At 47.7% G+C, this 24,308-nt stretch overlaps 3 protein-coding genes across 7 annotated transcripts; 2 read left to right on the top strand and 1 right to left on the bottom strand.

Annotated features, from left to right (window-relative positions):
• Positions 1-414: 414 nt before the first annotated feature.
• On the top strand, positions 415-17,908 carry LOC119137209 (microtubule cross-linking factor 1). 4 transcript variants are annotated; one of them, XM_037276338.1, is made up of 16 exons: positions 415-1,539; positions 2,997-3,221; positions 3,343-3,501; positions 8,304-8,357; positions 8,612-9,952; positions 11,417-11,542; positions 11,743-11,847; positions 12,087-12,314; positions 12,404-12,499; positions 12,556-12,723; positions 12,785-13,060; positions 13,134-13,484; positions 13,645-13,724; positions 13,813-15,220; positions 15,825-15,874; positions 16,610-16,700. In XM_037276338.1, exons 1-15 carry the CDS (start codon positions 844-846, stop codon positions 15,861-15,863), a joined length of 5,352 nt encoding a protein of 1,783 aa, XP_037132233.1. In that variant the 5' UTR covers positions 415-843; the 3' UTR covers positions 15,864-15,874; positions 16,610-16,700. The 4 variants fall into 4 exon arrangements, with proteins under 4 accessions (XP_037132233.1, XP_037132230.1, XP_037132232.1 ...); XM_037276335.1 differs by lacking the exon at positions 15,825-15,874 and having other exon boundaries at positions 16,610-17,908; XM_037276337.1 differs by lacking the exon at positions 16,610-16,700 and having other exon boundaries at positions 15,748-15,835.
• Positions 17,909-18,494: 586 nt separating this feature from the next.
• LOC119137158 (choline-phosphate cytidylyltransferase A-like) lies at positions 18,495-22,302 on the top strand. 2 transcript variants are annotated; one of them, XM_037276239.1, is made up of 9 exons: positions 18,495-18,818; positions 19,873-19,980; positions 20,084-20,183; positions 20,256-20,372; positions 20,449-20,600; positions 20,712-20,790; positions 20,998-21,140; positions 21,211-21,399; positions 21,490-22,302. In XM_037276239.1, the coding sequence occupies exons 2-9, from the start codon at positions 19,873-19,875 to the stop codon at positions 21,709-21,711; spliced, it is 1,110 nt and encodes a 369-aa protein (XP_037132134.1). In that variant the 5' UTR covers positions 18,495-18,818; the 3' UTR covers positions 21,712-22,302. The 2 variants fall into 2 exon arrangements, with proteins under 2 accessions (XP_037132134.1, XP_037132133.1); XM_037276238.1 differs by having other exon boundaries at positions 19,839-19,980.
• Positions 22,303-22,619: 317 nt separating this feature from the next.
• czib (CXXC motif containing zinc binding protein) lies at positions 22,620-24,175 on the bottom strand. Its single transcript, XM_037276237.1, has 8 exons — positions 24,101-24,175; positions 23,934-24,017; positions 23,619-23,675; positions 23,474-23,555; positions 23,362-23,393; positions 23,180-23,257; positions 22,945-23,010; positions 22,620-22,874 (listed from the first exon to the last, which is right to left on the bottom strand). Exons 1-8 carry the CDS (start codon positions 24,104-24,106, stop codon positions 22,797-22,799), a joined length of 483 nt encoding a protein of 160 aa, XP_037132132.1. The 5' UTR covers positions 24,107-24,175; the 3' UTR covers positions 22,620-22,796.
• Positions 24,176-24,308: the final 133 nt, after the last annotated feature.

Raw genomic sequence — 24,308 nt, 5'->3', positions numbered from 1 at the left:
GTGGTCTCACCTTCCTTTCAACGCATGAATATTTGTGTTGATAATCACCTTTTTGGGCATGTTAACTTATTTCTCTTGCCTGCATTGATAATTGATTGATTGGTACTCAGCTTTAGGCGCAATCTGAGCTATCCTTATTGTTAATGTTTCTACTGCTAACGATATTCAGTAGGGATTAGAAAAACATGCACTGTATTATGAATTTTAGATGTAAGTGTCCATTGAGAGATGAATGAGTCATAAGGTTGAATTGTTAAATTTATAAATAATACTGAGCTGAAATCCTGACTGGCGTGTGCATCAAGTGAACGGAACATGCGCGTGCACGAGCGCCCTGCTTCCATCCAAAACCCACGAGGTAGGCGCGCGCGCGCGCATGTTTGTGCACGCGTGTTGCAACCTGCGCATGCGCCGTAAAGCCAATCACGGGCGTCACACAACCGCAGCGTTTGCGGATCTGACACGTCGAGTCACACTCGCCAAGAAGTATTACTCGAGACTCGGGCCGAGCCGGAGGACATGGACATCCGCAACCGAAAGGGAGACCGAGTCTAGCTACGACATGTCATCCGCCAGCATGTCTGCCACCTGCCCGTCTCCTCCCCCCCTAATCCGGTATGACTGCAGTCGTCCTCCTCCGCGGGGGACCACAATGACACCCTGGTGTGTGAGTGAGTGAGCGAGCGAGCGCACACTAGACGACGCGGTACCGCGCAGGATGCTCATCTCGAACCCGATTAGGAAGACGCTCCGCAACTGTTGTTCCCGTCCCACGGTGCCGAGGACCGAGCGTTTCCTCCATCACCCCCCTCCTCCCCTTCTTCCTTCTCCTCCTGCTGATGTATGATGGAGACCTCCAATGGTTCTGCAGGCAGCGATACCAGACCGAGCCAGCCGGAGAAGAAGAGACCCAATCGGGTGCCCTCCCCAGCCAGACCTTTTCTGAAGGACGTGCACGCCCGCGCCGCTAAGCCGCCGGTCATCGGACCCAAATCACCCAAACTCGGCAAGCAACAGGGTCCCAACCGCGGCTCCAGGCGCAATCTCGCAGCGACGAAAGAGAAGCCCGCCGCGGGCGCCCGGAGTAGCACCAAGGCCGGGCTGGTCAAAAGGCCAGGCAGGCTCCCCGGAGCAGAACTTAAAGCAGCCTGCAGTCCGACCCTCACCAAGACCAAGAAGGAGAGGCTCGTCCCGGCGTGCTCCGGCCAAATCGGACATGGCTCCCCGGTCCGGGTACCGACTGGTCATGTCGGTCAGACCGACAGCAGTTCGGACCTGTCGGACTGCCCGTCCGAGTTGGCGCCGGTGGCCAGCAGCGACGCTGAGTCCGGTACCGGCTCCAGCGATAAGGATCAACCGGGGTCAGAGCGTCCGTTGCGGACACAACCGCCGGTGATGCCGTCTACTCTGCTGCCTAATCCTGCCCCCAAGGCTACGGTGTGTTTGGTCCGGACCGGTCCCGAGAAGAAACCCAAAGGAACCGAGGAAGAACTGCTGAGGGAAATCGAGGATTTGAAATCTGAGAACGATTATTTGAAGGTAAGCACGCGTGACTGTCATATTTGCTGATTGAATGAATCTTAATGGACTGCAGGAGAGTTTCCCACTCAACACCCAGAGAACGCAACACTTGCGTTCTCCTAATGAGATGAAAATGATCAAACGTTCATTTTGATTCTCATGGTTGGAGACAACTAATCCATAATGTGAGTTCTTTACAGTTGTTGGTGTGTGTATTTGAAAGTGTACAATTCTGTTCTGACCCAAATTAACATTGTGTGCAATGTATCCGTGTGTGTGTGTGTGTGTGTGTGTGTGTCTTGGTGACAACATTGCGGGTGGTTAATCAGCTTTGCTCTCCACACTAAAGCCGCCCCGTCCGTCCCTGAGGACTTGCGTGTCCCATGTGTGCTTGGGCTCAAGCGACCTCCTGCGGGGCCAGCTGGTTCACCCCAACACACAAACACACACACACGCACTCACACAAAAAACACCTCACAAGTTGATTTTGTCACTGAAATTGGTTTGAAAATGACACCTGTGGTGTTTGTATTCGGGACAAAACTTGGAAATGAATGTTTAAAAGGGTGTTTATCTGGCGTTATTGTGCACCGTAAAGCCCTCAACCCTTTAAAACGGTCGACTTTGTATTTCTCGACAAAGCTCAGTCAATCAATACGGCTCGTTCTCGTAAAAGCCTGTCACCAGAGAAAATTGTAAAAGGATTGTTCATTCGTCGATGGACAGCCGACATATGCGCAAATGTGTTTTTGAATGAACTCAAGCTAAAGTGCCAGTTAGAGTGAGATGAGGTCACATCACAGATGAAGATGGTGAGCATTTAGCCAATCATGAGAAGGGACATTTAGTGGAGAAGGGAAATCAATGTTTAGACTTCACATCATTTATTAATTAGAACGTCAGCCAGTTGAGAGTTTGCGCTTCCGGTCCACTCCGATCCTGTTGGGGGCAGTAACGAGCATAAGAAAAAAATTTACTTTTACCAACTTAAATAGAATCGTAATTTGAAGCTACTGGAATCAAACTTTGAGCCCGTGCTTGCCTTTCGGAAGATTTCAAGAGATGAATCAAAATAAGATGGACTTTGCAGAATTGAATGAAAAACTAGAAGAGAATAGAGCAGCATACCTTTGGGGATTACATGCTTGTGATTAGAGAGGTCTGGTTGTGTCACCCACCGCTGATGATGTAACTAAGCGTCTTATCTCTGTGGGATGCACCAATATTTCATGTCTCCTTTCAGTATTCAACTGTGCTTCCATGTGCAATTTAGAATGGGCAGCTTGAGAATTGCTTAGTAGTAGAGTAGGAGGGTCACCGCAATCTTTTAAGAAGCCACCACATGCTCAAGGCCGGAAGATAGACAAACTCAAACTGGTGCAAATAGATTGGAAGAGCGCAGAGAAAAAAAAACTAATGACTTCTTTGAGTCGACCTGTGAAAACAATTCAATGGAAAACAAATTGCGCTTGCAGGATGAGGCGGAGGAGTTGCGGGCCGAGATGGAGGAGCTGCGGGACACCTACATGGATGAGGAGGTTTACCAGCTACAGGAGCTGCGGCGAGAGCTGGAGCGCTCCAACAAGAACTGCCGAATTCTGCAGTACCGCCTGAGGAAGGCCGAGCAGAAGGGCTTGCGCGCCGCCCAGACGGGACACGTGGACGGGGAGCTGCTGCGTGCCCTCGAGCAGGATCTCAAGGTGTCAAGCGTCTACGTGTGCTTTTAGTACTGAATTCAATTCAAATTCAGATTCAGAATTGACTATTCGAAATAGCCGTGTGAAATCAAATCTATCGAGTAATGCTATCACGTGACCTCAGGTGGCCAAAGACGTGTCGGTGCGCCTGCACAACGAGTTGGAGAGCGTGGAGGATAAGCGAAGCCGAGCCGAGGACGAGAACGAGCAGTTGCGCCAGAGGATCATCGAGGTGGAGATCGCCAAGCAGGCGCTGCAAAACGAGCTGGAGCGAGCCAAAGAGGTCAGTGAAAGCGAAAACTTTTACTTTATAGACTTTCAACTCACGATAATATCGGTGGCTGATAATTATTCACCGATATTGGCATCTGCGACGTCTCCTCAAAATTCCAGTATCAATTGCTTATCGGAAGCTGGTTGAAAAATACGAGGGAATCTCATTGACCCAGTTAGCATGTGTGTGTGGGAGAGAGAGACTCCGCCAATGAGTGAGGAGACTCCCTGCCGCAGTGGCACACATACGTACTGCATTCTCCCTTTGAACATAAATACACACCGAGCATTCATAATTCAGTGCTACATCGTCACACTAACTTCATTTTCAACTGGCTTCGATCGGTTTGTGTTCGACGATATTTTACCCCAGAATGCAGATGTAACTTCACATGAACGTCTGGGTGTTTTTCTCGAGATGACGCAAAGTTCTGTTGACACAAAGACACTCGGGCCGACATGAAACTGTCACAATGCTTTACTTGTTGGGATTTACAAGACGCTTTGAAAGCTTCTCCGGTTATCTTGTAAAATCCATGTGAATGTCAGGAAATGACATCCTGTGAGTTGAAGGCTTGTTGAAATTTTCTGTGGAGCGGTGGAATTTAATGGCGGAAAGAAAACAAAATATTGGAGTCATAGCAGTCGAGTATTTTTGTATTAGCCATGCCAAAGTAAAACAGTTTGTACAAAACGTAAATCACTAAATGCTTCTTGTTCCGATTGATTCTTTTGAATCCAAATGCAAATCAAGTTTTCCATATGGTTAATCTACGTCCCCCCGTGGCGTCTGTTGGGTGGCGATAATGTCACCCAGTCAACACTGTCTGGCCGTGAGGCCCCTCCCCCCTTATTAGCGAATAAGTGTGAGCCGTGGGACACGCACGCACAAGAGGCGGGTGGACTCAGAGGCGACCCCATTATCAGCCAGCTGGATGCACCAACCCCAACAACTTCAAGTCCCCCCCGTACAAGTAACCCTCTGTTGTCTGGCATCCATTCCTATTCTTGTATGCATTTGTTTGGACCTTTTGGACACTGGAAACAGACCTTTGGTGGTGGGAAGACTTAATACAATGATTCCTCTTTGCTCCATTATGTGGTCTTTTCCCCAAGTGTCTTTCTGATTGGCTGAAATTGACTTTCAGGCCGCCTTTCGCTTTAGATTGAACCAATGTACAGTAGTACCATATTTTCCGGACTATAAGGCGCACCGGACTATAAGGCGCACCTTCAATGAATGGCCCATTTTAAAACTTTGTCCTTATATAAAGGCGCACCGGACTATAAGGCGCACCATTAATGCATCATGTCAGATTTTTAATCCAAATCCCATCATTCTCCATTTTATCTTTTTTATTTTAACTTCAGACGCAACAAATTACTTTATAATCACAAAATAATGATCCATAGTCTTTTTTATTCATGATTCATAGTCTTCAGCGGGCCACTTATGATTGATTTCATGACACAATGCTTTGGGCCAGTTTAAATTTAGGAGTTTGGTCCATATATAAGGCGCACCGGACTATAAGGCGCACTGTCGGCTTTTGAGAAAATTTTAGGTTCGCCTTATAGTCCGGAAAATACGGTATATAGATAGCAACGAATAATGCTAATGAGGTTTTATTTGTTTATTTTAATTGGATCATTCAGTTTTTGAATTGGATAGACTTTTGTTTACAAAAACTGACTGTTGGAGAAAGCTCTCAGTCAATGAATCGTTTGTCAGTTTTTAACTCTTATTTTGGTTGTCCTTAAATGTTGTTTCACAGGCAGCTGCGTTGATGTAGTTGTACAATTTCCCGTTGTGTTGTTTAGACAGCAAACTAGTTGAGAGTGAATTAACAGCGCCTCTTTTGGCTGTGTTCTTTCTTTCATTTATTAGAGCGTAGGCCTCGGCCAAGGCATCCGGAACACCCGTTTGCATCTTTGAGTTAGCGTCGGACAATAGCGCCCAACGATTCAATGTCACTGGGTATTTGAAAGGGTTTTGTAGCCGCAGGGTTAAATATAAGCAAAGATTAGTCGCGACAACAGCCCACGGTGATGTTTGAGACGAGATCTCCCGAGACAAGATTCCAACGGGTCACGGCTTGGTTCTGGTTCCATCCTAATACTCTCACCGGCTTCTGTCTGTTAAGATGATCACATTTTCATCATGTCAGAAAAGCAACAGAATGGCAGTTTTGTGTTCATTTTAGCTTGAACTGTCCCATTCAGTCTTCTTCAAACTCTAATGTCACTCCCAGTTCTGAATATACATTTATTTGCCAGACTATGGAGAGGATATGGATGGTGGATTCAAGACATTATAAAATAATAGGACCCATTTATCTCTCTGGTCTGCTCTTATCTTGATAAACTTTGTCTGCTACTTAATTTTTTTTTTTTTTTTAAATCCTCAATTTGCCTCAAATTTCAAGACACTTATCATTTCAAAACTTTTAAGACTTTATCTTGACTTAGCCACAAAAAAAGTACTTTATTCCCCTGAATGAACTTAATGAGCGTTGGCACTCAAATGTACCAGCCTGCCACAAAGAGATGCCATCAAAAGCTTGGCAGTGGTGATATCTGCCGATTCAGCGTAATGTATTCAAGGACTAGTTGGACAACATCATACAACTTGTTTTATGGAAGAGACCCAATGCTGAGATAGTGGAAGGAAAAGCCATGATGTCATCAACTGGCCTCAATTCTGTTACTAGTTGTTACAAAAAATATTCTGTTGCCTTGTGGTGGTTGGTTCCCATGGGAAGCTCACCACGTTATGTGTGTGTGTGCGCGAGTGTGAGCCTCGGCCAGGGAGCCGACACGCAACAGAGGCTGGAACAATGGCGCTTTGATGGGCATACACGAAAATCATCTCACTTATTCAACACACTCGCAACGTGTATTGTCAGTTTCATCGGTACACTTGTAAAGCAGCAAAATGCCGCGACGGGATGTTTATCATCCTTAATAAGTTTTTGTCACACGTTGCATGTGTAGGAAAAATGGTGTCATTTGTCTTTGTCTGATTTCATGTCAAAACAGTTTCACGCCTTCCCAATTTATCTGCGACACGGCCACGTTGTTTACGAGATGCTTGCCTCGTCCTCTGGGGAGAGGGAAAGGGGGGGGAGGCCTGACCTTGAAGCGACCTCAGGGAATGCCGCATCTCGCCTGTCTCGCTGACAAATGTTCTCTTCTGATGTTGTTGACACAACACACACACACAGACAGACAAAAATCTTGTGCTAAATCTCATTAGAGTTTTATGGAGTCAGTCAGTTTGTTTAATATTTAGGTCATTAGTTTAGTTTGTTAGCTCAGTTTATCAGTTGGTCTGGTGATTAATTATTCAGTCATCCAATTAGTCCTATCAGTTTGTAACTAGTGACAAAAGTCATTTGTAAATTAGCTCGCAAGTCAGCCAATCATATTGTCAGTCATTTAGTTAGCTATTGTGATTATGAATAATATCTTGAATATGAAAAAAAAAATACCTTGCACTTTTGGTGGAAAGGTACTGTTAAATTTTCCATCCCTATGTGAAACTACTATTTTATTTTCAGTTTGGGGAATCCTTCACAGTGGTGAATGATTTGGGCCAAGGATAATAACGATGAAACACCCACCGCCGCACCGGATGCTTGGACTCTAATTATCAGAGTCGTGTTTACATTCACTCAAGTGCGTGCGCGGTATTAATTCATCTCCTAAAATGGATTAGAGTCCGCATCTGACTCTTCTAATCGGCCTTAGAATAATTATAGCGTGATATATTCCGCTGTTGTATGTGAGACAAGCTTTATCTGCATCCAGCCGCCCTCAAAAGCTCCTTTTGTGCAGCCATCACACCCTCTTTCGGGGAGTAACCCCCCCCCCCGTTAAATCCCATTAGCGGCGTGCGTCGACAAGGCTCTTGCCGCTGCAGTGTCCTCCTTTTCCCGTCGTCTTCCACCCACATTCGGAGGCAACATTGACAAGCTAACCAGCTAACCAAATGCTACTTGTTGGCTCGTATGCAACAGACCACCTTTTGACCTGTTTCAACTTTTTCAGGGTTATGGAGGTCTAATCCTGTGTCTCCCCAGACAGAAGATTAGCTGTGTCACCATGGCGAGGAATTAGAACAGTAGTAGTGTTGGAGACGCTCAGTGAACATATGGGAGTCACCCTGGTCGTGTGACAGACAAAAATCTAATTCAAGGATCACGGGAAAAATGATTCTCAGGCCCCACCCAGTAAATGTTTTGCTCATGTTGCTAAGTGAGCCTTTCCTCCCTGTTGCAGAGCCAACGATTGAGTCATTTATTTTTTTTTTTGCTCCACCAGGGATGACTAACTGGGGCCCATCCCTCCTATTGGCATTTCAACCAATCCAAGACATGGCTGAAGAAGAAAAAATATTATATTTTAGGGGGTCAGAAGTGACTTTCAGAAGAACTAAACCTAATAGTAAAAACGGGAATATTTCTTCCCAATACTCATCCGTATGTAGGTCTGAAAAAGGGTTTGAACACAATGATGCAGGCTCAGACCATAGTCGCAGTCTAATCTTCGGTCTGCGTTAAATACGTTAAAGACTTCTTCCATCATCAGACGTTGACCTTACGACGGAAATGTTTAACGTTACGCAAGCTCCCCAACGAGGATTAATGTTCTGCAGCCTCCGTCTTTTACGGGATTATTATCGATAAAATCTCAAACGGATCTCCCCGTTCCTGAGCCGTCATCTATTGCTCTCATCTCCTCCAGTCAATACCGGAATAAGAGTCAGATACAGTGGTTTGTTATGAAATGATTTTTATGGGTGTTTTGCAGACTGCGTCGAGGAGACGGGGGAGCTCATTTAAGGACAAAAAATCCACCAGCCAGGTAAATGCAAAACAATTACATATGTATATATATATATATATATATTTGTTTTTAAAGAATTTCATATAGTTCCGTTTTATTTCATTTAATGTACATATTTGATTTTAATTCACTTTATTTGTTCATATTTTATTTCTTTAGATGAAAATAAAAGCTTTAACTATGTATTAAAATATTATTATTATATCCAACAGTTTTGTGGCATTGCTGTGTGAAAGAGCTATTCATTTATAAATATGTCATGTCGCCACTAGGAGGACAGCGCAGACCTCAGGTGCCAGCTCCAATTCGCCAAGGAGGAGTCAGGTCTGATGCGTAAAAAGATGGCCAAGCTGGGCCGGGAGAAAGACGAACTGGAGCAGGAGCTACAGAAGTACAAGTCGGTCTACGGAGACGTGGACAGCCCCCTTCCCCTGGCCGAGTGCTTCGGCAGCAGCGGCGGCGGCCCTCATTCCACTCGTGAAGCAGAGCTGCGACTGCGCCTCAAGCTGGTGGAAGAGGAAGCCAACATTCTGGGGAGGAAGATCGTTGAGTTGGAGGTGGAGAACCGCAGCCTGCGGGCCGAAAACGACGACATCCGTTGCCAGTACGAACGAGACTGCTTCGGCAGGGAGCCCTTCTCCAGCATGCCCTCGTCACCCTACGGCGGCGGCGATGTGCTCGAGTCGGCCGGCGAGCTTCGCCGTCACCTCCAGTTTGTAGAGGAGGAAGCGGAACTGCTGCGTCGCTCCATCTCGGAGATCGAGGACCACAACCGGCAGCTTACTTCGGAGCTCAACCGTTTCAAGTTCAGCACCGAGGACGTGGCGGCGGAAGGACTTTTTAAACCTGCTAATGGTGGAGGGTTGATGATGGAGGAGCTGAAATCAGCTAGGATGCAGATTAATGACCTAAGCGGAAAAGTGATGAAGCTTCAGTACGAGAACAGGGTTCTTCTGTCCAACGTCCAGCGTTGCGACCTGGCGGCGCATCTGGGCCTGAGAACTGGCAGTCCGCGAGACAGCGACGCAGACAGCGACGCCGGCCGGCGGGAAGTAGCCGAGGACGAGGAGGCAGGGCGGCTCCTTCTACTCCAACCCAAGAGGGAAGGCCCGATTGGTGGGGAGAGCGACTCTGAAGACCTCTTTGAGAAAACCACCACCACCACCTCAGGGTTCGCAAGCATCCGACCGTCAGACGGCACGGAACTTAACGCCGCAGAACTCGCCAACCGCCGCAGGGAGGAACGAGAATCCTTTGCCAACGTGAAAAGAGAGGCAGATAGACTGGGAAAGTCGGTGGACCGTCTGATCACTGACACGGACAGTCTGATCCTGGAGGGCGGGCTTCTGGTGACGACGGCTGAGGGTTCTCAGGGAGGAGGCGACTCCCAAGTCCTGGACACCGTCAATACCCGCATGAAGGCTTTCCGCACCGAGTTGCACATCTTCGTGGAGAAACTGGAACACGTTGGCGATGGACTGAGGGAGAGGACGGATGACCTGTCCCCGATGCCAAACCTCACCGAGTCCAGTAGCTTCCTATCCACGGTCACCTCCATGTCCCGGGATTCTCCCATTGGCAATTTTGGGAGAGACCTGATGACAGACTTGCAGGTAATTTCACGTTGCAACTTTCTACGTATTGACCAATTCCGTGTTCGATCATACACTGGTTTACCCCCACCATATTTTGGGATCTCCTCACACACAACAGCTTTTCTCAAAATGGCTTTTATTTTGACTTAATGAGGGATCCTGGTGGCCTGAACCCCGACCAACCACTGCCCTTATATCTTTGGATGGAAATGGACAACTAATGAGTGCCTACAGGCCATTTTGGATCCCTAAGCTAGCTGAGGGTACAAGACCCCGTTCAATTAGCTTTAGAAGAATCCTGTTTAGATGCCTGTCGAGAGCCACCCAGCTCTACCGCACTGGCACCATTCCCCTTGCCGCCATCATGTCCCGCCGCCACCGCATTGCCATCCGCATCTTCACGCACATGCTCCCCATAGAGCACCGCCTCGCTTGCCGCCCGCCTGCCCACACGCACTGCCTGCCCACTTGGCCGCAATCCGAGCATTTTTTTTTTTTAACTTGACTGCATGGTGGATGGCTTCTGAAAAGGCCTGCCTCTTATCTCTGTGGCTCTTAATGGGCGTCACTGTTTTTGTGTTTGCACGTTGTCACCAAGGAAACAAACATCCCGTTGTGTGTCAGCAAACAAAAAAAGGCTCGAAAGCAGGGTTGCATGATGAAGGGAGCTCGCTGGCTTTTTTGGAATGCTCTCCAAGCGCCCAGGCCGAGAAGGGAAGGTGCTTTGGTCCCCTCCCTCTCCTCGTCCTCCTCTTCCTGCTGTGCTCCCGGTGGAGCTGGGTGGATTCTGCAGCTCTCACAAGTTTAAAGCAATCAGACCTCCAGTTGGCCTTTCAATTTCCAGACACTTCCATTCTTAGTTGTCACGGAACGTTGCTGCTAACTATCTCCTTGCCTTGAACAATACACAAGCATGTTGAGCGGCTATTTTGTTTCTCCTAGCCACCTTTTTTGGGCGGATTCGCTTGTCGTACTGCACTTTTTTTTTTTTTTTCTCCATGGTTACTTCTCAAGCCAGCTGCTTTAGTTTGGACTCACATGTCCGTCATTGCATGCGCTTCATAATGAGTCTTTTGCATTCTTTCCACCTTGAATTGCCCCCTCCTTCTCACCCCCCCCTCCCTCCCCCCCTCCTTCAGATGTTCCAGCCCGCCATTGTGTTCATCCTCATCCTTGTCCTCTTCTCATCTCTGTCATACGCCGTCATCTTTAAGTTGGTCTTCCTATTTGCGCTCTTTTTTCTACTCTAGTCTGTTGTCTTTTTAGCCCCCCCCCTCCCACTTTTTGCTCTTATTCATCAGCCATTCACAGTTTTGTCTTTCTGTGTCCTGCTCGAGGTCTTTCTTCCTCACCCGCTTTGTTGTCCTCTTGTCTTTTTTGTCCACATCACCACAATCTCCTCCACCCCCCCCCCCCCCCCCCCCCTTCCATGCCCTCCTGTACACTTCCCGAACCCCTCCACCCACCCTTCCTCACTCACAGTCCGATCAGAGGGATGAGCTGGAGTGGCGCATAGGACAGGAGCGAGGCGTGGAGCCCCACAACCAGAGCAGGGGAGGTGCTGCGGGACTCGCTAGGTACCACAGACCACTGGTTTTAAGAACAGAGGTCAGTCACGGCCAAAAATATTCATATATTGTATACCTCCCCACTGCCACCACTTGCTTAAAATGTAAAAAAAAAAAAGAATTTTTATTTCTCAACTATTTAAAATAGGTCCATTTAACTGGCAACAGGAGAATTTAAGGCTTTAGTCAAAAATGTTGGGCTTAATCACGTGACTAATGTCTCACTTTTGTTGCCTGCAGCTGCGGGAGGTTCCTGCCCTCGACGTGCAGCTTCGTCCGGATCACGAACGACGGATTAGAGTCGCGACAGATGAACGGGATACTGCGGTCATCTCGATGCCTCAAGTATGAGCATTTGCAGCATCAAATAAAGAAATAAAATGAAATGTAGAAAAACTGCTTTTGAAGCTTGGTAGGCAAAAGAAAAACGATCATAAATGAAAGGCATAGCGGAAGCTGAGGCCCTTTTACTTAAGGTCAATTTTTTTTAACAAAAATGTATTTATAAAAAAGAAAAATCCCTTCTAAATAGATGCAATAAATAAATAAACGCCCCTGATTCCCCGACCTCTTTGTTTTGGTAGGAGGACGATCGTTCACGCTCGGAACCCCAGCGAGCGCGTCTGGAGCTGCCGGGCCTCCTCCAGGGTCCGGAAGCTTCCTGGGCTCAGGAGCGAGCCACCCTGCTGCAAGAAATTCGCCTCTTCCGACGCAACACGGCCATTTTCTACATGAAGCTCAAATCCACCTTGGTACGTTGGAGGCTCGGAAGCAGGGACGCTGCTTTGCCCGAGGACGGTGCACGGCCTGAGGTGAGCCGCTTGGAACATTATTTGGCGACAAAATGAAAGATGCTCTCCGTTGCAAATATTTTGTGCTATTTATTCATCCGCCCGCACAGGTGGAGAAGTCGGAGGGCGTCTCTGAGATTAGTGGAATGACGCAGCAGATGGAGGCTGATGGGGCGCCTGATGGACACCTGCAGTACCAGCAACAGGTAATTCCATAGACTGGAGCTTTTTGAAAAATTCTTGACATCCAACATGTTTGCAGTTTGGGGAGAACAGACGGATGCTACAGGCGCTACGCAGCCTGCTTGAGCACTTTCGGGAAGAACTGCGTGAGGAGGAGGTGCGGCGCTGCCAACTGCAGCAGGCTTACGCCAACGACAAAGCCACCTGGGAGGTGAAACGGGCCGAGATGAAGTGCCAGCTCGCTAAGGTACAGATGGACGCTCGGCTGCGCTCCCGAGGGTCCCCATGCGACAAAGTGTGTCGTGCAGGTGGAGGAGGAGGCGCGAGGAAGAACGCGAGGCCAGGCTCAGGGGAGTGAAGGGGAAATGGCGGCCCTGGACTCCGAGTGGGCCGTGAAGCAGGAGCGCGAGGAGCACCGGCGTCTGTTGGCTGAGAGCCACAACACCTCACTGGACCTCCGCTGGCGGCTGCAGCACGGCGAGAAGCGATGGAGCCGCGAGAGGGCCGAGCTGCTGGAGCACTTTGAGCACCAGAGGCAGGAGTGGGATGGCAGTACCCGCGATCTCCACCACAAAATGGAGAAGGTTTGGAGTCATTTTAGAACTATTTTACATATGATGTCCTTTATTTTTTTTATTGAAATAAAAAATATGTCAGCTCCAGAGGGAGCTGAACTGCCGGCGAGGTGAGGGCGCAGAGGACAACGGCGCATGCATCGGTGGCCGCTCCCCACGCTCCCCACGTTCCCCACGTTCCCCACGTTCTCCCCAGTCCCCGCGTTCCTCTGCATCTATCCTGATGCCACCGGCTCGTTCCCTCTCCGACTCGGACGCCGTGCTGGTGGAACAAGGAGGGGCTGCCGCCGTGAGGCTTCGAAAGCCCACGGAAAGCCCCTTCCTGGATGAAAGCCCCTTCCTGGATGCTCTTACTTTGGATCCCCTCGCCAGCCTGGAGGTCCCCCCGCCTTGCAGGCTGGAGAGCGACAAGAGATTCCCCTGCATGAAGGAGGTAAAAGGTTGTCCTCAATGTCTGTCAAGGGTGCCATTAGCTATTATTATTTTCCTGAGTCTGATTTTCCACCATCTTAAGTGGTAGAAAATACATAGATATAGTAAGAATAGTGTAGAAAATGAATCCATGGATATTTATGGCAATTTTTGTCTTTTAGGCCCTCAATGTGATAACCGAGAGAGAAGGAGCTTCCGAGTTGTACCCTGATGAGGAAATGAGTGGCGGTAGTTTGCTTCGGTGAGTTTGCGGCTGCAGATGCTGATTCATCACCCCATTGTAAAAGATTCTAATGGTTTCGGATCACCGTTGTACGCATTCCGTCCAGAGCCAAGTCGGTATGTTCCATGAGCGACTTCCAGCGGCTGATGGACAGCTCGCCGTTTCTCCCCGACAAGACGCGGCACGGCGAGCAAGGCCACGACGACGTCACCCCGCCTCTTTCGCCAGATGACCTCAAGTACATCGAGGAGTTCAACAATAAGGGCTGGGACTTCTCGTCATCGACGTGGGCCGGCAAAACCTCAGAGACGCGGGGGCTAGAACCGTTCACGGAGTCCTTCCAACCGCCCTCTTGGTTCCTCACCACCAGCCCCAGCCTGACCACCACCACCACCAGCAGCAGCACACTTAACAGTAGGGTAGGTATGGGAGAAGGGGTCCACATCCTCCATAGCCCCACAAGAGCTGGGCCAGAGCCAGAATCTGACGTTCATTACGCAAAGGGGAACAAGGCCAGAGGTGACGGGGAGACGGCCAGCGGGTCAGATGAGGTGTTAGCTGGTGGAAGGTGGCCGTGTGGCCTTCTGGAAGCCGGGGGATTAAGGACTTCCCCGAACCAGTCTCCCATTTGCTCCACGGTGGGCTACGCCTCCTCCCTGGAGCTCCAGCTGGCTCGGAACATGAGCGATGACATGAAGGAGGTGGCCATTTCGGTGAGGAACGCCATCCGCACCGGCCCACCTGGGTCAGTGCTACGTGATATAGCGTGTCAAACCAACGGCTTCACCACGCGAGGCACTCAGACCACGCAGACCATCAGCGTGGGTCTGCAGACGGACCTGCTGAGGAACCTGACCAGCAGCCCCCACCGCTGCCTCACCCCAAAAGGGGGCAGCACCCCCATTTCATCCCCCTCGCGCAATACCAGGAAGGTCCAGTACTCGCCGGTCATCCAGAGTAAGTTTGAGCGGCCCTGCTGCTCGCCCAAATATGGGTCGCCCAAACTTCAGCGCAGGAGCTCGTCATCCAACAAGGCGGAGATGCCCAACGCCGGCCGAGCCGCCACCCCTACGACCCCCCAGAAGGGCAACAGCGAGTCGGCGTGGGCACGCTCAACCACTACGCGGGATAGCCCGGTCCACACCACCATCAACGACGGTCTCTCCAGCCTCTTCAACATCATCGACCACACCCCCGTCGTCTATGACGCCGTGCCCAAGTTCAACAAGTCCCCCAGCCGCTCGCGCCCCACAACGGCCGCGGAGCCCGGCCCGGAGCCCAGGAGCACCAGGGGCCGCTCCCCCAGCCCCGTGCAGCTGATAGTGGAAACGCAGGGGGAGCACAACGCTGAAGTGGTCAGCATTCGGCAGGACCTGTCGGCGCCCCCGGGGTACACGCTTGCCGAGAACGCCGCCCGCATCCTCAACAAAAAGCTGCAGGATGAGAGGAGAGTGCAGGCAGGAGGAGGAAGCAAGATGGCCGAAGCAGAGAAAGCACAGCCTGGATGCATGGAGGTAAATACTCCAAATCCCTGTTTAGATTATGTTTCTATACATATGTAATGTTGTTTATGTCAAGAGCTTTGCTGGGATTTCATTCACGCTACGAATGGAATTCTGAAACGTCTCCTGACAAAATGAATGCGTCAGCGCAGCCAAGATACGAAAAGGATCACGCTTACAAATGAGCGTAACGATTTATCGTAATTCGGGATTAACCGAAGATTATTTTGATAAAATTGCAAATAATCCTTTTAACAAGATTCAATCTGCAAAGGGGGGTAAAAAGAAAGATGTTGGGTAATAATCACAGACACTGTATCTGGTGGCACAATCCTAAAAAATAACAAGTTGTATCCTTGCACCTGTTGCTCACAAAAATCTGCTTCCAGTTTGTGTTCATCAAAAATGTCTTTTGCATGATGGTTCCAACTGTGGCTCTTGATTGAACATATTAATGATCATGCTCGACTCTTTTACAGCGTCACGATTCACCCTTACCCAATATGGCGGTCAGCACTTTGTGTTGTTTATATTTCTAGGTCACCCTCAAGTCTTCCACTTCAATTGAACCTTTCCTGCTTTAATACCCCCACCCCCCCTCCCCTCTTTGCTCCAGAAGCACACTGTCATGTTAACAACTCCATGGGGGCTGTAAGTCTCCACGATGTAAGTTCCTCCTTCTGCGAGCTTCATGGAACATCACCCCGTCAGTCATTCCAATTTCCAACGCATGCTTCACAGGGCCATGGGCAGAATTTTTATTTTTTACACGATTCTCACACACTCCTTTAATGACATCTGCAAGTGGGCCTATTGATGCAGTTTTGCCTGTGGAACTCTTTAGCGCCCTCTAGAGCTCAGAACGACACACAGCCACCACTATGAGCTATTCATGTGTGCAATCTAATACAAAGGGAAAAGGCAAGCATGCTCCTTTAAAGATTCATGTAAATATCACACGTTTCATGACAGGTTGTGACATGCTCCACTTGATTTATTTTACATATTTACCCTCACTTTTCCAGTTGCAGACTATGGGCAGTATGCGACATCTTGTTTGTCATTATTTACGGCAACACTTGAAGTGGAAAAGTTCATCTTAAGACACATTGCTGGCCTTTAGTTAGAAGGGGGAATTTTTATTTGTTGACAAAGATGTGCTTCAAAGATGCAATTGGAGTAAAAGGACCTGATGGTGTCTTAAGGTGGATTGGTTTCCCGTTGTGGGTCACATTTGCAGTTTTGTAGCATGATTTGTGTTGTGCGGGCGACGGGAGGCCCACCACCACCATTTTGTATTGATCAAAGCGGTCATCACAAAAAAGTACTTTACCGACTCAAGGCTGAGTGAGAGTTTTAGAATCATGGTCATCATAGGTTGACTGTCTCTGTCATCCACAGGACCTGCCTCGATCTCCCGTGGCGCCGCCCTTGGACTCCTGCTTCCTACGGCCGGCCCGCCCAGCCAATCGCCGACCCCCTTCACGCTGGGCCAACCTCTCGCCGCCGCACTCTTCGGCGTCCGGTAGGAGGTTCACCTTCCCGCCGCCGGGACGGCGTGTGAGCGTCCCGGAAGGCGACCGGGCGTGACACTCGTCTTTCTACCTCTGACGTCTCCCCCTTCATTCATTTGCTCCCAAAAATAAGACTGAGATGCTCATTGGTCACCTGAGAAACACCAGCTGACCCCTCAAGGGGAAAAAAAAAATAAGACAACTTCTTGAAATGTACTGTAGTCCTCTCCTACAAAGTATTACACATCATCATCAATACATTTTCATAAAAGGTGCCTCTTCACACTCGAGTTCGTCTTTAGTCCACATGCGTGTCGATCTTTTTTCTTAACTTGAATGTTACGTGTTTGTACCATTTAAATCATACAAAGGACTATTATGGCCACACGGAAAATCAATAAATATATATGAGATTAAATTAAGAATGTTATAAATGTCAGTCCAAGGAAATCTAACTTAATCTTGTCAAAATTGAGTCTTTAAGTCTAATACACAACATTTTCACGGGGAAAAAAAAAAGTTTTAAAACTTTTAAGATGTGCATTTTTCTTGGAAACCTTTTCACAAGTATGACTTGTTTTCTCCAAATTTCTCTAAACTTTTCAAATGTTATTGTGTAGCACTAATACTCCTTGATAACAACAGCCCCAACTAAATGTCCATCCAAGGTGCCTGTTCACATAAATGTCTCACTGGCCCATGTGTCGGCATGCACTTTTGCATTTCTCGGTTGAATGTTAAGACTGCGTCAATTCCAAAATTGGGAACAAAACTTACGCTTCTGTGGTGCGAAGCGGAGACAAATGATGATGTCACCCCCTCCCCTGACCCGAAAGGTTGTTCTTAGTGTATTTCCGTTTTTCAAATGAAAACACGGGTGAAGAGAATGACGAATTATGCATCTGCGTGAGGCAGTTATCCGTCCAATATTTGCATGACACTAGCACTTTAGTGCACGTACAAGACGAGCGCTCGTCATTGTTATAATCAACTGTTTCTTGTTTTGTTTTGTTTGTTGGATGTTTTTCTATAGTGGACCACCTGTCGGCGTGTCGGTACACCTATGTTTGAACTGAATGGGGGGAAAAAAAGAATGTTTTAAATGAGAATCTATGTGAAAACAATCTATAGTCGATGTACATAGTCTAATTATGTCATTAAACATGAATGTGGATTTACAAGATGACCGCCTATGATTGTCTTTCATTCATCAAGTGTGCGTGCTGGCTCTCAATTGAGGATTATCCACATGATTTATTCAATGTGGGCAGTTGCATGCTGGGAGCCACCACTGGCGCGGAGAGGCACAGAGAGGAGCCCACCGATTTTGTTAAATAATTCACCAGAGCGAGCTGTCCCCACCCCACACTGACGCACTCGAAATACGCCACATATGCGCAGGCCATTTAGATGCCATAGCAGCCAAAAATGGGCAAGTGAGTTTCGTATTGTTTTACAGTTTTGCTGCAATTTGACCAAATAGGATTTCCTATTCTTGATTGGGTGATGGATTGGCATTGCGCAAGGGGTCATAAAGGTCTTGTTGACCATAAAAAGAGCAAATGATGCGCTGCAGCTACTGATTAATAATAATAATGATAATAATAATGATAATAATAATAATGATAATAATAATAATAATAATAATGATACGAAATGAACAACAGTCAATTTCGATGTCACTCCGCTAAGTGGCAGCACCGCCCAAGCACAAAGCCGGAAATGCATTTCTCAAATCGCTTCCGCTTTTTTTTTGTAGTCCCCAAATTGTTGACCTGTCAGCGTTGTAGTACAATCTGTCACTGCTCTGCCGCGGGGGCCGCCGAATTGCGTGTCTCCCCTTGCCCTGTGCACGACACCGCCGCGGCTAGCACAGCGAGCACCAGGGCGTAGCTCCACGCCACCGGGGATTGTTTCGACTTGTCTCTGGCTGACTCGCTCCAAGTTAGCAAACAAGTTGCAATAGCTAGCATCGAGCTCGTAGTCGGCGGTGGTTAAGCGAGCTTCCTTTCTGTTAGCCGGATAACTAACTATCTTTGCGGAAAGGAGGTGTCGCCGAGAAATTCAACAAGTAGCACACCGAACAAAAGTGAACAGTAAGTAAATAACAGAACAAAACTCTTGTACGTGAAGTTGTTAGCAGGTTGAGAGGCTGTGTTGCTAGAAAAGAAAACCAGCTGACTTAAAGCTGCTCAACCAGTGGCACTTGTTATCTGCTGTCAGTTGCCTTTAGTCCCAAGTAGCTGATTTTCATCTTGAGGAATCTTAAAAATGTTCTGCTGTTGTTGGACAAAAAAAACCCCCAAAAAAACTGTCCTTTGCCGCCCATAAATTCACACACAATTGTGAGTTTCGGGTGGGTAGATACGAAAGTTTACTTCCAGGACGAAAGTTTCCAAATGTTTTGAAATTGCAAAAATTCTAATAACATGAAAGAAGTAGGCAAAAATATTTCCAGAGTCAAAGCAAATGTTTGGAAATGTTCCAGTATTTCGACAAATACAAAGATAACCAGTCTACTTTCATGAGGGTGACAACATAATTGGGTGGTGCCCAAACTTTGGGTCAGCGGGCCGTTTGTGGCCCACCATTCATTTTTCAGTGGCCCGCTCGCACAGCAGCATATGCAAATAAATGGTTGTTCGGGGTAATTTCCTTGTCAATTATATCAACAATGAAAGGGTTGCTCACTAAGCATGCGGTTAAACAGGATTTGTCACTCCCATTCTTTTATAGCAGCATGTACAGTATGATGAAATGTGCAAAGTGAGTGTTGGCTCAGCTGCCACTATCACTTTTTCGTGTGCAGGCTTTTATGTAATGCACACAGCTGCAATGTTCAAGCCAAAGGAATCCCACTTCCTGGGTGTTTAAAAATAACAAAGTCCCACTTTGATGGCCTCAAGCGTTACGTGAATTTGGGCTCTGTCATTGGGGAAGGTGTAGCAGATGCTAACGGTGTTCCCTAAATGGAGCAGTGTAACTGTTAGGAAAGTCAAAATGTCAGCTGAAGTCAATAAGGGTCTGATACGGCCGCACGCTGCTGACTTTGTGCTGCGTCAATTTGACATGTGACGTAAGCCGCTCGCTTCTGGCGCTCGGTCGTCTCGTTGCAGCTGTCACGGTCGTTTGTCTTCACCTCTCACTCAGATGGAAAGTGCCAGCGTGCCACTTCAGTCCAGGAAGAGGAAACGAGATGCCTCCAATGTGGACAAAGAGGTGGGAGAAAAGATTGGCAAAATCCCCCGATGCACCGTGGTGAGTCGGCACTGCGTTTCACTCGATTGCGCAATTCAAAGAGCAAGAAAGCTCGTTCGGAGCGTTGCTTGAGCTCCTGTGCTGATTGCACGGCTCCCTTCAGGGCTTGAAGCACCCGGCGCCTTTCGCCGACGAGCTGGTGCCGGCCAACGCGCAGCCCTACGAGAGGGTCAGCATGGACGAGGCCAAACGGGGAACGCGGCGTGAGTCCAAGCGTCATCGATCCGACGTCGTTTCACCGAATGAATCATTGATGGCGTTTTGTGTCTATGCAGCGGAAAGGCCGGTGAGGGTTTACGCCGATGGAATCTTTGACGTTTTCCACTCGGGACATGCCAGGGCTCTAATGCAGGCCAAGTGCCTCTTCCCAAACACGCACCTCATAGTTGGAGGCAAGTGTGTTTTCCATATCATGTTTGTCACGTGCTGCGCCAGCGTCATTTCACCGTCGATTGTTTGTGTTTCAAGTGTGCAGCGACGACCTGACGCACAAGTTCAAGGGCTTCACGGTCATGAATGAAGACGAGCGCTACGATGCCATCCGACATTGCCGCTACGTGGACGAAGTGGTGCGCAACGCCCCCTGGACGTTATCGCCCGAGTTCCTCGCCAAACACCGCGTGAGTGGACGAGAGAGAGAGGGCTTCCCAGCGTGTCACCTCGCTGCTTTCCGTTTGATTTGATTTTTTACGACTGAAACCCTGCTGTGTCACTTTTGTGGGTGGCACCAGATCGACTTTGTGGCCCACGACGACATCCCGTACTCCTCGGCCGGCAGTGACGACGTATACAAGCACATTAAGGAAGCAGGTAAACAAGAACATGCAAACAGCACACAGGAAGGTCACAAAAACCTGCCATTTAAACTTGGGGGGTGTAGACTTTTTATACCCACTGTTGTATTGGGATTGATAGGAGAACATGAATTAAACTTCCGCCATCTAGTGGAAGTGCACAGACAGCGCAAGAACCGATTAGAAAAGGTTTTTGAGTTCAAAGATGCTTTTCTTCTCGCAGGCATGTTTGCGCCAACCCAACGGACAGAAGGCATCTCCACCTCCGACATCATCACGCGCATCGTCCGCGACTACGACGTGTACGCCAGGCGCAACCTGCAGAGGGGCTACACGGCCAAGGAACTCAACGTCAGCTTCATCAACGTAAGAAGCGCCCGCCGCCGTGTTCAAATCTTGTCAGGAGGGAGCGCGTAACCGTGTTGCCATTCTCCAGGAAAAGAAGTACCACCTGCAGGAGCGCGTGGACAAGGTGAAGAGGAAGGTACGAGACGTGGAGGAGAAGAGCAAAGAGTTTGTCCAGAAGGTGGAGGAGAAGAGCATCGACCTCATCCAGAAGTGGGAGGAGAAGTCCCGCGAGTTCATTGGCAACTTCCTGCAGATGTTTGGGCCTGAGGGAGCTCTGGTGAGCATGTCGTGTTCTACTTGATGACACATTTGTGCATCAGCACGAGTCTGAAGCTGCTGCCAACTCGATATTCTCGTTCACTCACAGAAGCACATGCTGAAGGAGGGCAAAGGTCGCATGCTGCAGGCCATCAGCCCCCGCCAAAGCCCCAGCAGCAGCCCCACCCGCGAGGAGCGCTCGCCCTCGCCCACCTTCCGCCTGCCCTTCTTCAACAAGACCTCGCCGTCTCCTCACCACAGCGGGGCGCGGGGCTACCTCATCAGCGAGGATGACGACAACGAAGACGACGACGACGACGACGACAACTAGAGCCGCCGCAACAGGCAAATTTTCCGTTTGTTTGTTTTTCATAGTTCCATTTCCCTCCAGGCCCATTTTTGTTGTCAGATTGAGCACTTGCCACCTGTTTATAAACTTATATTTGATTATTTTTGTGCACTACTTCATCACGCATTGTTTGTAAGTTGGCCTCATGAGTAGGGCTGCAAAGAGGGTCCCCAACTGTATTTTTAGGAGCCAACTTTCACTTTAGTATTCTCACTAACGTCTCTGGAAAAAACCCAACTTACGTATGAGCAACATCCACTTTACTGACTCACTCTTTGGGTTATTTACGTCCATTCACGGTTTCATTTTAATGGTGATAATTGACTGCTTGTTTGGGATCTCGTTGGCTGTCGGAATAATGGCATCGCTCATGTCGGGATGTATTTTTGAATATGTTCCGTCATCTCAACTACAGTAGCTGGTTGTGTCAGCCGCCGCTACGATGCTATTAAACATGTTTTTAAGTGTATATTTTAATCTGTTCATTTTACTCTTTGGGCTCATTGGGGCACTGCATGTAAGAGATGGAAAGAGTCAAATGGGCTAAAAGTATTAAACGTGTTGGCCACATCATGTTTGACTCTTTTAGTCTAAATCTCTTATCGTGCCCAACTTCCAGTCTCGGTATTAATCAGGATGCGCACTGCCATTTGAAAGTTAAAAAAAAAAAAAAAAAAAAGACCATGTATAGTAAGACTTTTCTTGAGTAAAAACAAAATTACATTAATTTTCAAAACAATTTGTCACCCACTCACACGTGCTAATTACACATTTGTAGTCAATAACCCCATGACATTTATTGAAAATAAAAATAAAATATATATATATATATATTGACTCTCAACCACTAAGTGAAATCTGCAAAAAACAGGTTCTCAACCCAAGATTTGTATTTTCTCATTTTTATTGAAGATATTTTAAAAAGCTGAATTGTATTTATATGTTCACGTCAATTGCTGTCTGCCACATATTGAAGCCACGCTGTGCCCATTGGAATCCATCCATCTGGAAACTGGACCGACTTTTTTTTGTCAATAGTGTCCCTTGTCACATGTCGGGCAACATCATCAGCATTTGATGAACTTGTGCGTGACCTCATATATTCCCACTGATTCTTTGACTTTCTCATCGTAGTCTGTCCAATCCTGAAATGTGGACAACAAATAATGATGTCATCAGTCATATTCCCCCAGCCCAGATAAACAATCTTCTTACTTTTTCTAGTAGGTTTACTTCAGGAAATGATGTTCCAGATTCTGCTCCCTGTGCAGCAAAGCCAGCCTGAGGTGAGTTTGAAAGGGGAAAAAAATGACTATTATTTTTGGATAAATTCAGTTTTTGAATGTTTGTTCAAAATAAGTTGTACCTGGTGTTTTCAGGCCAGGACAAAAGTCCAAAGCAATAATTTTCTCCCACTTTTGTGGCTGGTCAGTTAAATGGAGTTACTCACCTGCGGCTGGAAGTCAACGGGCTCCAAACCTCGACATTCAAACTGCACCATCGTCTTGAACTTTTCGCTATCCTCAACCTGCGATGAAACAGACAGACAGTAATCCGGGCTATGCAACACGTAACGTTTGCAAATGACAGACTTGCGAACAGACGATGTCAAATGGAACAGTTCGGCCTTACGTTATACGGTGTAATGGTGTCGCCGAGGATATCTGCATGAGAACATCATTTGAGACCACGCGGATGGCAATTGCGAATAGCAAGTTCAGACATGAACACGGCTGGCTCTTACCGATTGAATTTTCCCTGGAACAAAGCTTACACTTCTGCACCATGCTGGCGCTTCCCCTTCCTCCTTTTAACGGTACACTCTCCTAAAACACACACTGCAAGTCAATATGCAAATTTGGTCGAAAAACCATAAACATCATTCTTACCGCCAGGTTTATATACTGCCATTTGTCTGGAATCTCTCCACAGTTTCCACATTTGAGCTAAACAGAGAAAATCAAGTACCAATATTAGTCTCGTGTGTGGCAGAGATGAACTACATGAATCCATCAAATATGTAACACATTTGAACCCATTCACCATAATGCCAGCTGTTTGAAATAGGGAGTCAAGTAAAAACATTTCTTCACAATAACATGTGGTAACAATAACTTCTGCAGCACACCTTGGGTGATCAAGTCTGAAGGCAAAATGAATTGTTTACTTGTCTAGCCACAGTAGTCAGAATTAGCACAGCCTACCTTCAGAAACCAGCGAAAGTCTTCGCCCTCTGGTCTCACGTTGGTGACATTCTCAAGAGTTGCTTTGAACTGGAGCCCGAATTTCTGTCACAAGAATGACAAGAAAATATGTCAGTGTGCACATTAGTTTGCATGTTTATGACGAGACGTGCAGAAGCAAAACATACCACCATCTTGGTTTGCTCTGCTGCGTTCAGGAAGCATCATCGAGGCTCGTTAATAGTAGTTCGTGTGTTCCTCTGCATTTGTTTACATTTAAAGTTTATTTTAATTACATGTAGAGCAGAATAGAATTATTATTATTTATGTACTTTTTTTCATATTCGAACTTTATTAGGTACAGCACCTTTATTAGGTGGCAGCGTATTTGTAATT

Source organism: Syngnathus acus, chromosome 17, assembly GCF_901709675.1.
Source record: "Syngnathus acus chromosome 17, fSynAcu1.2, whole genome shotgun sequence".
In the NCBI taxonomy this organism is placed as follows: domain Eukaryota; kingdom Metazoa; phylum Chordata; class Actinopteri; order Syngnathiformes; family Syngnathidae; genus Syngnathus; species Syngnathus acus.
Note: the sequence above shows the minus strand (reverse complement) of the source record. Positions and strands in the feature narration are given on the sequence as shown.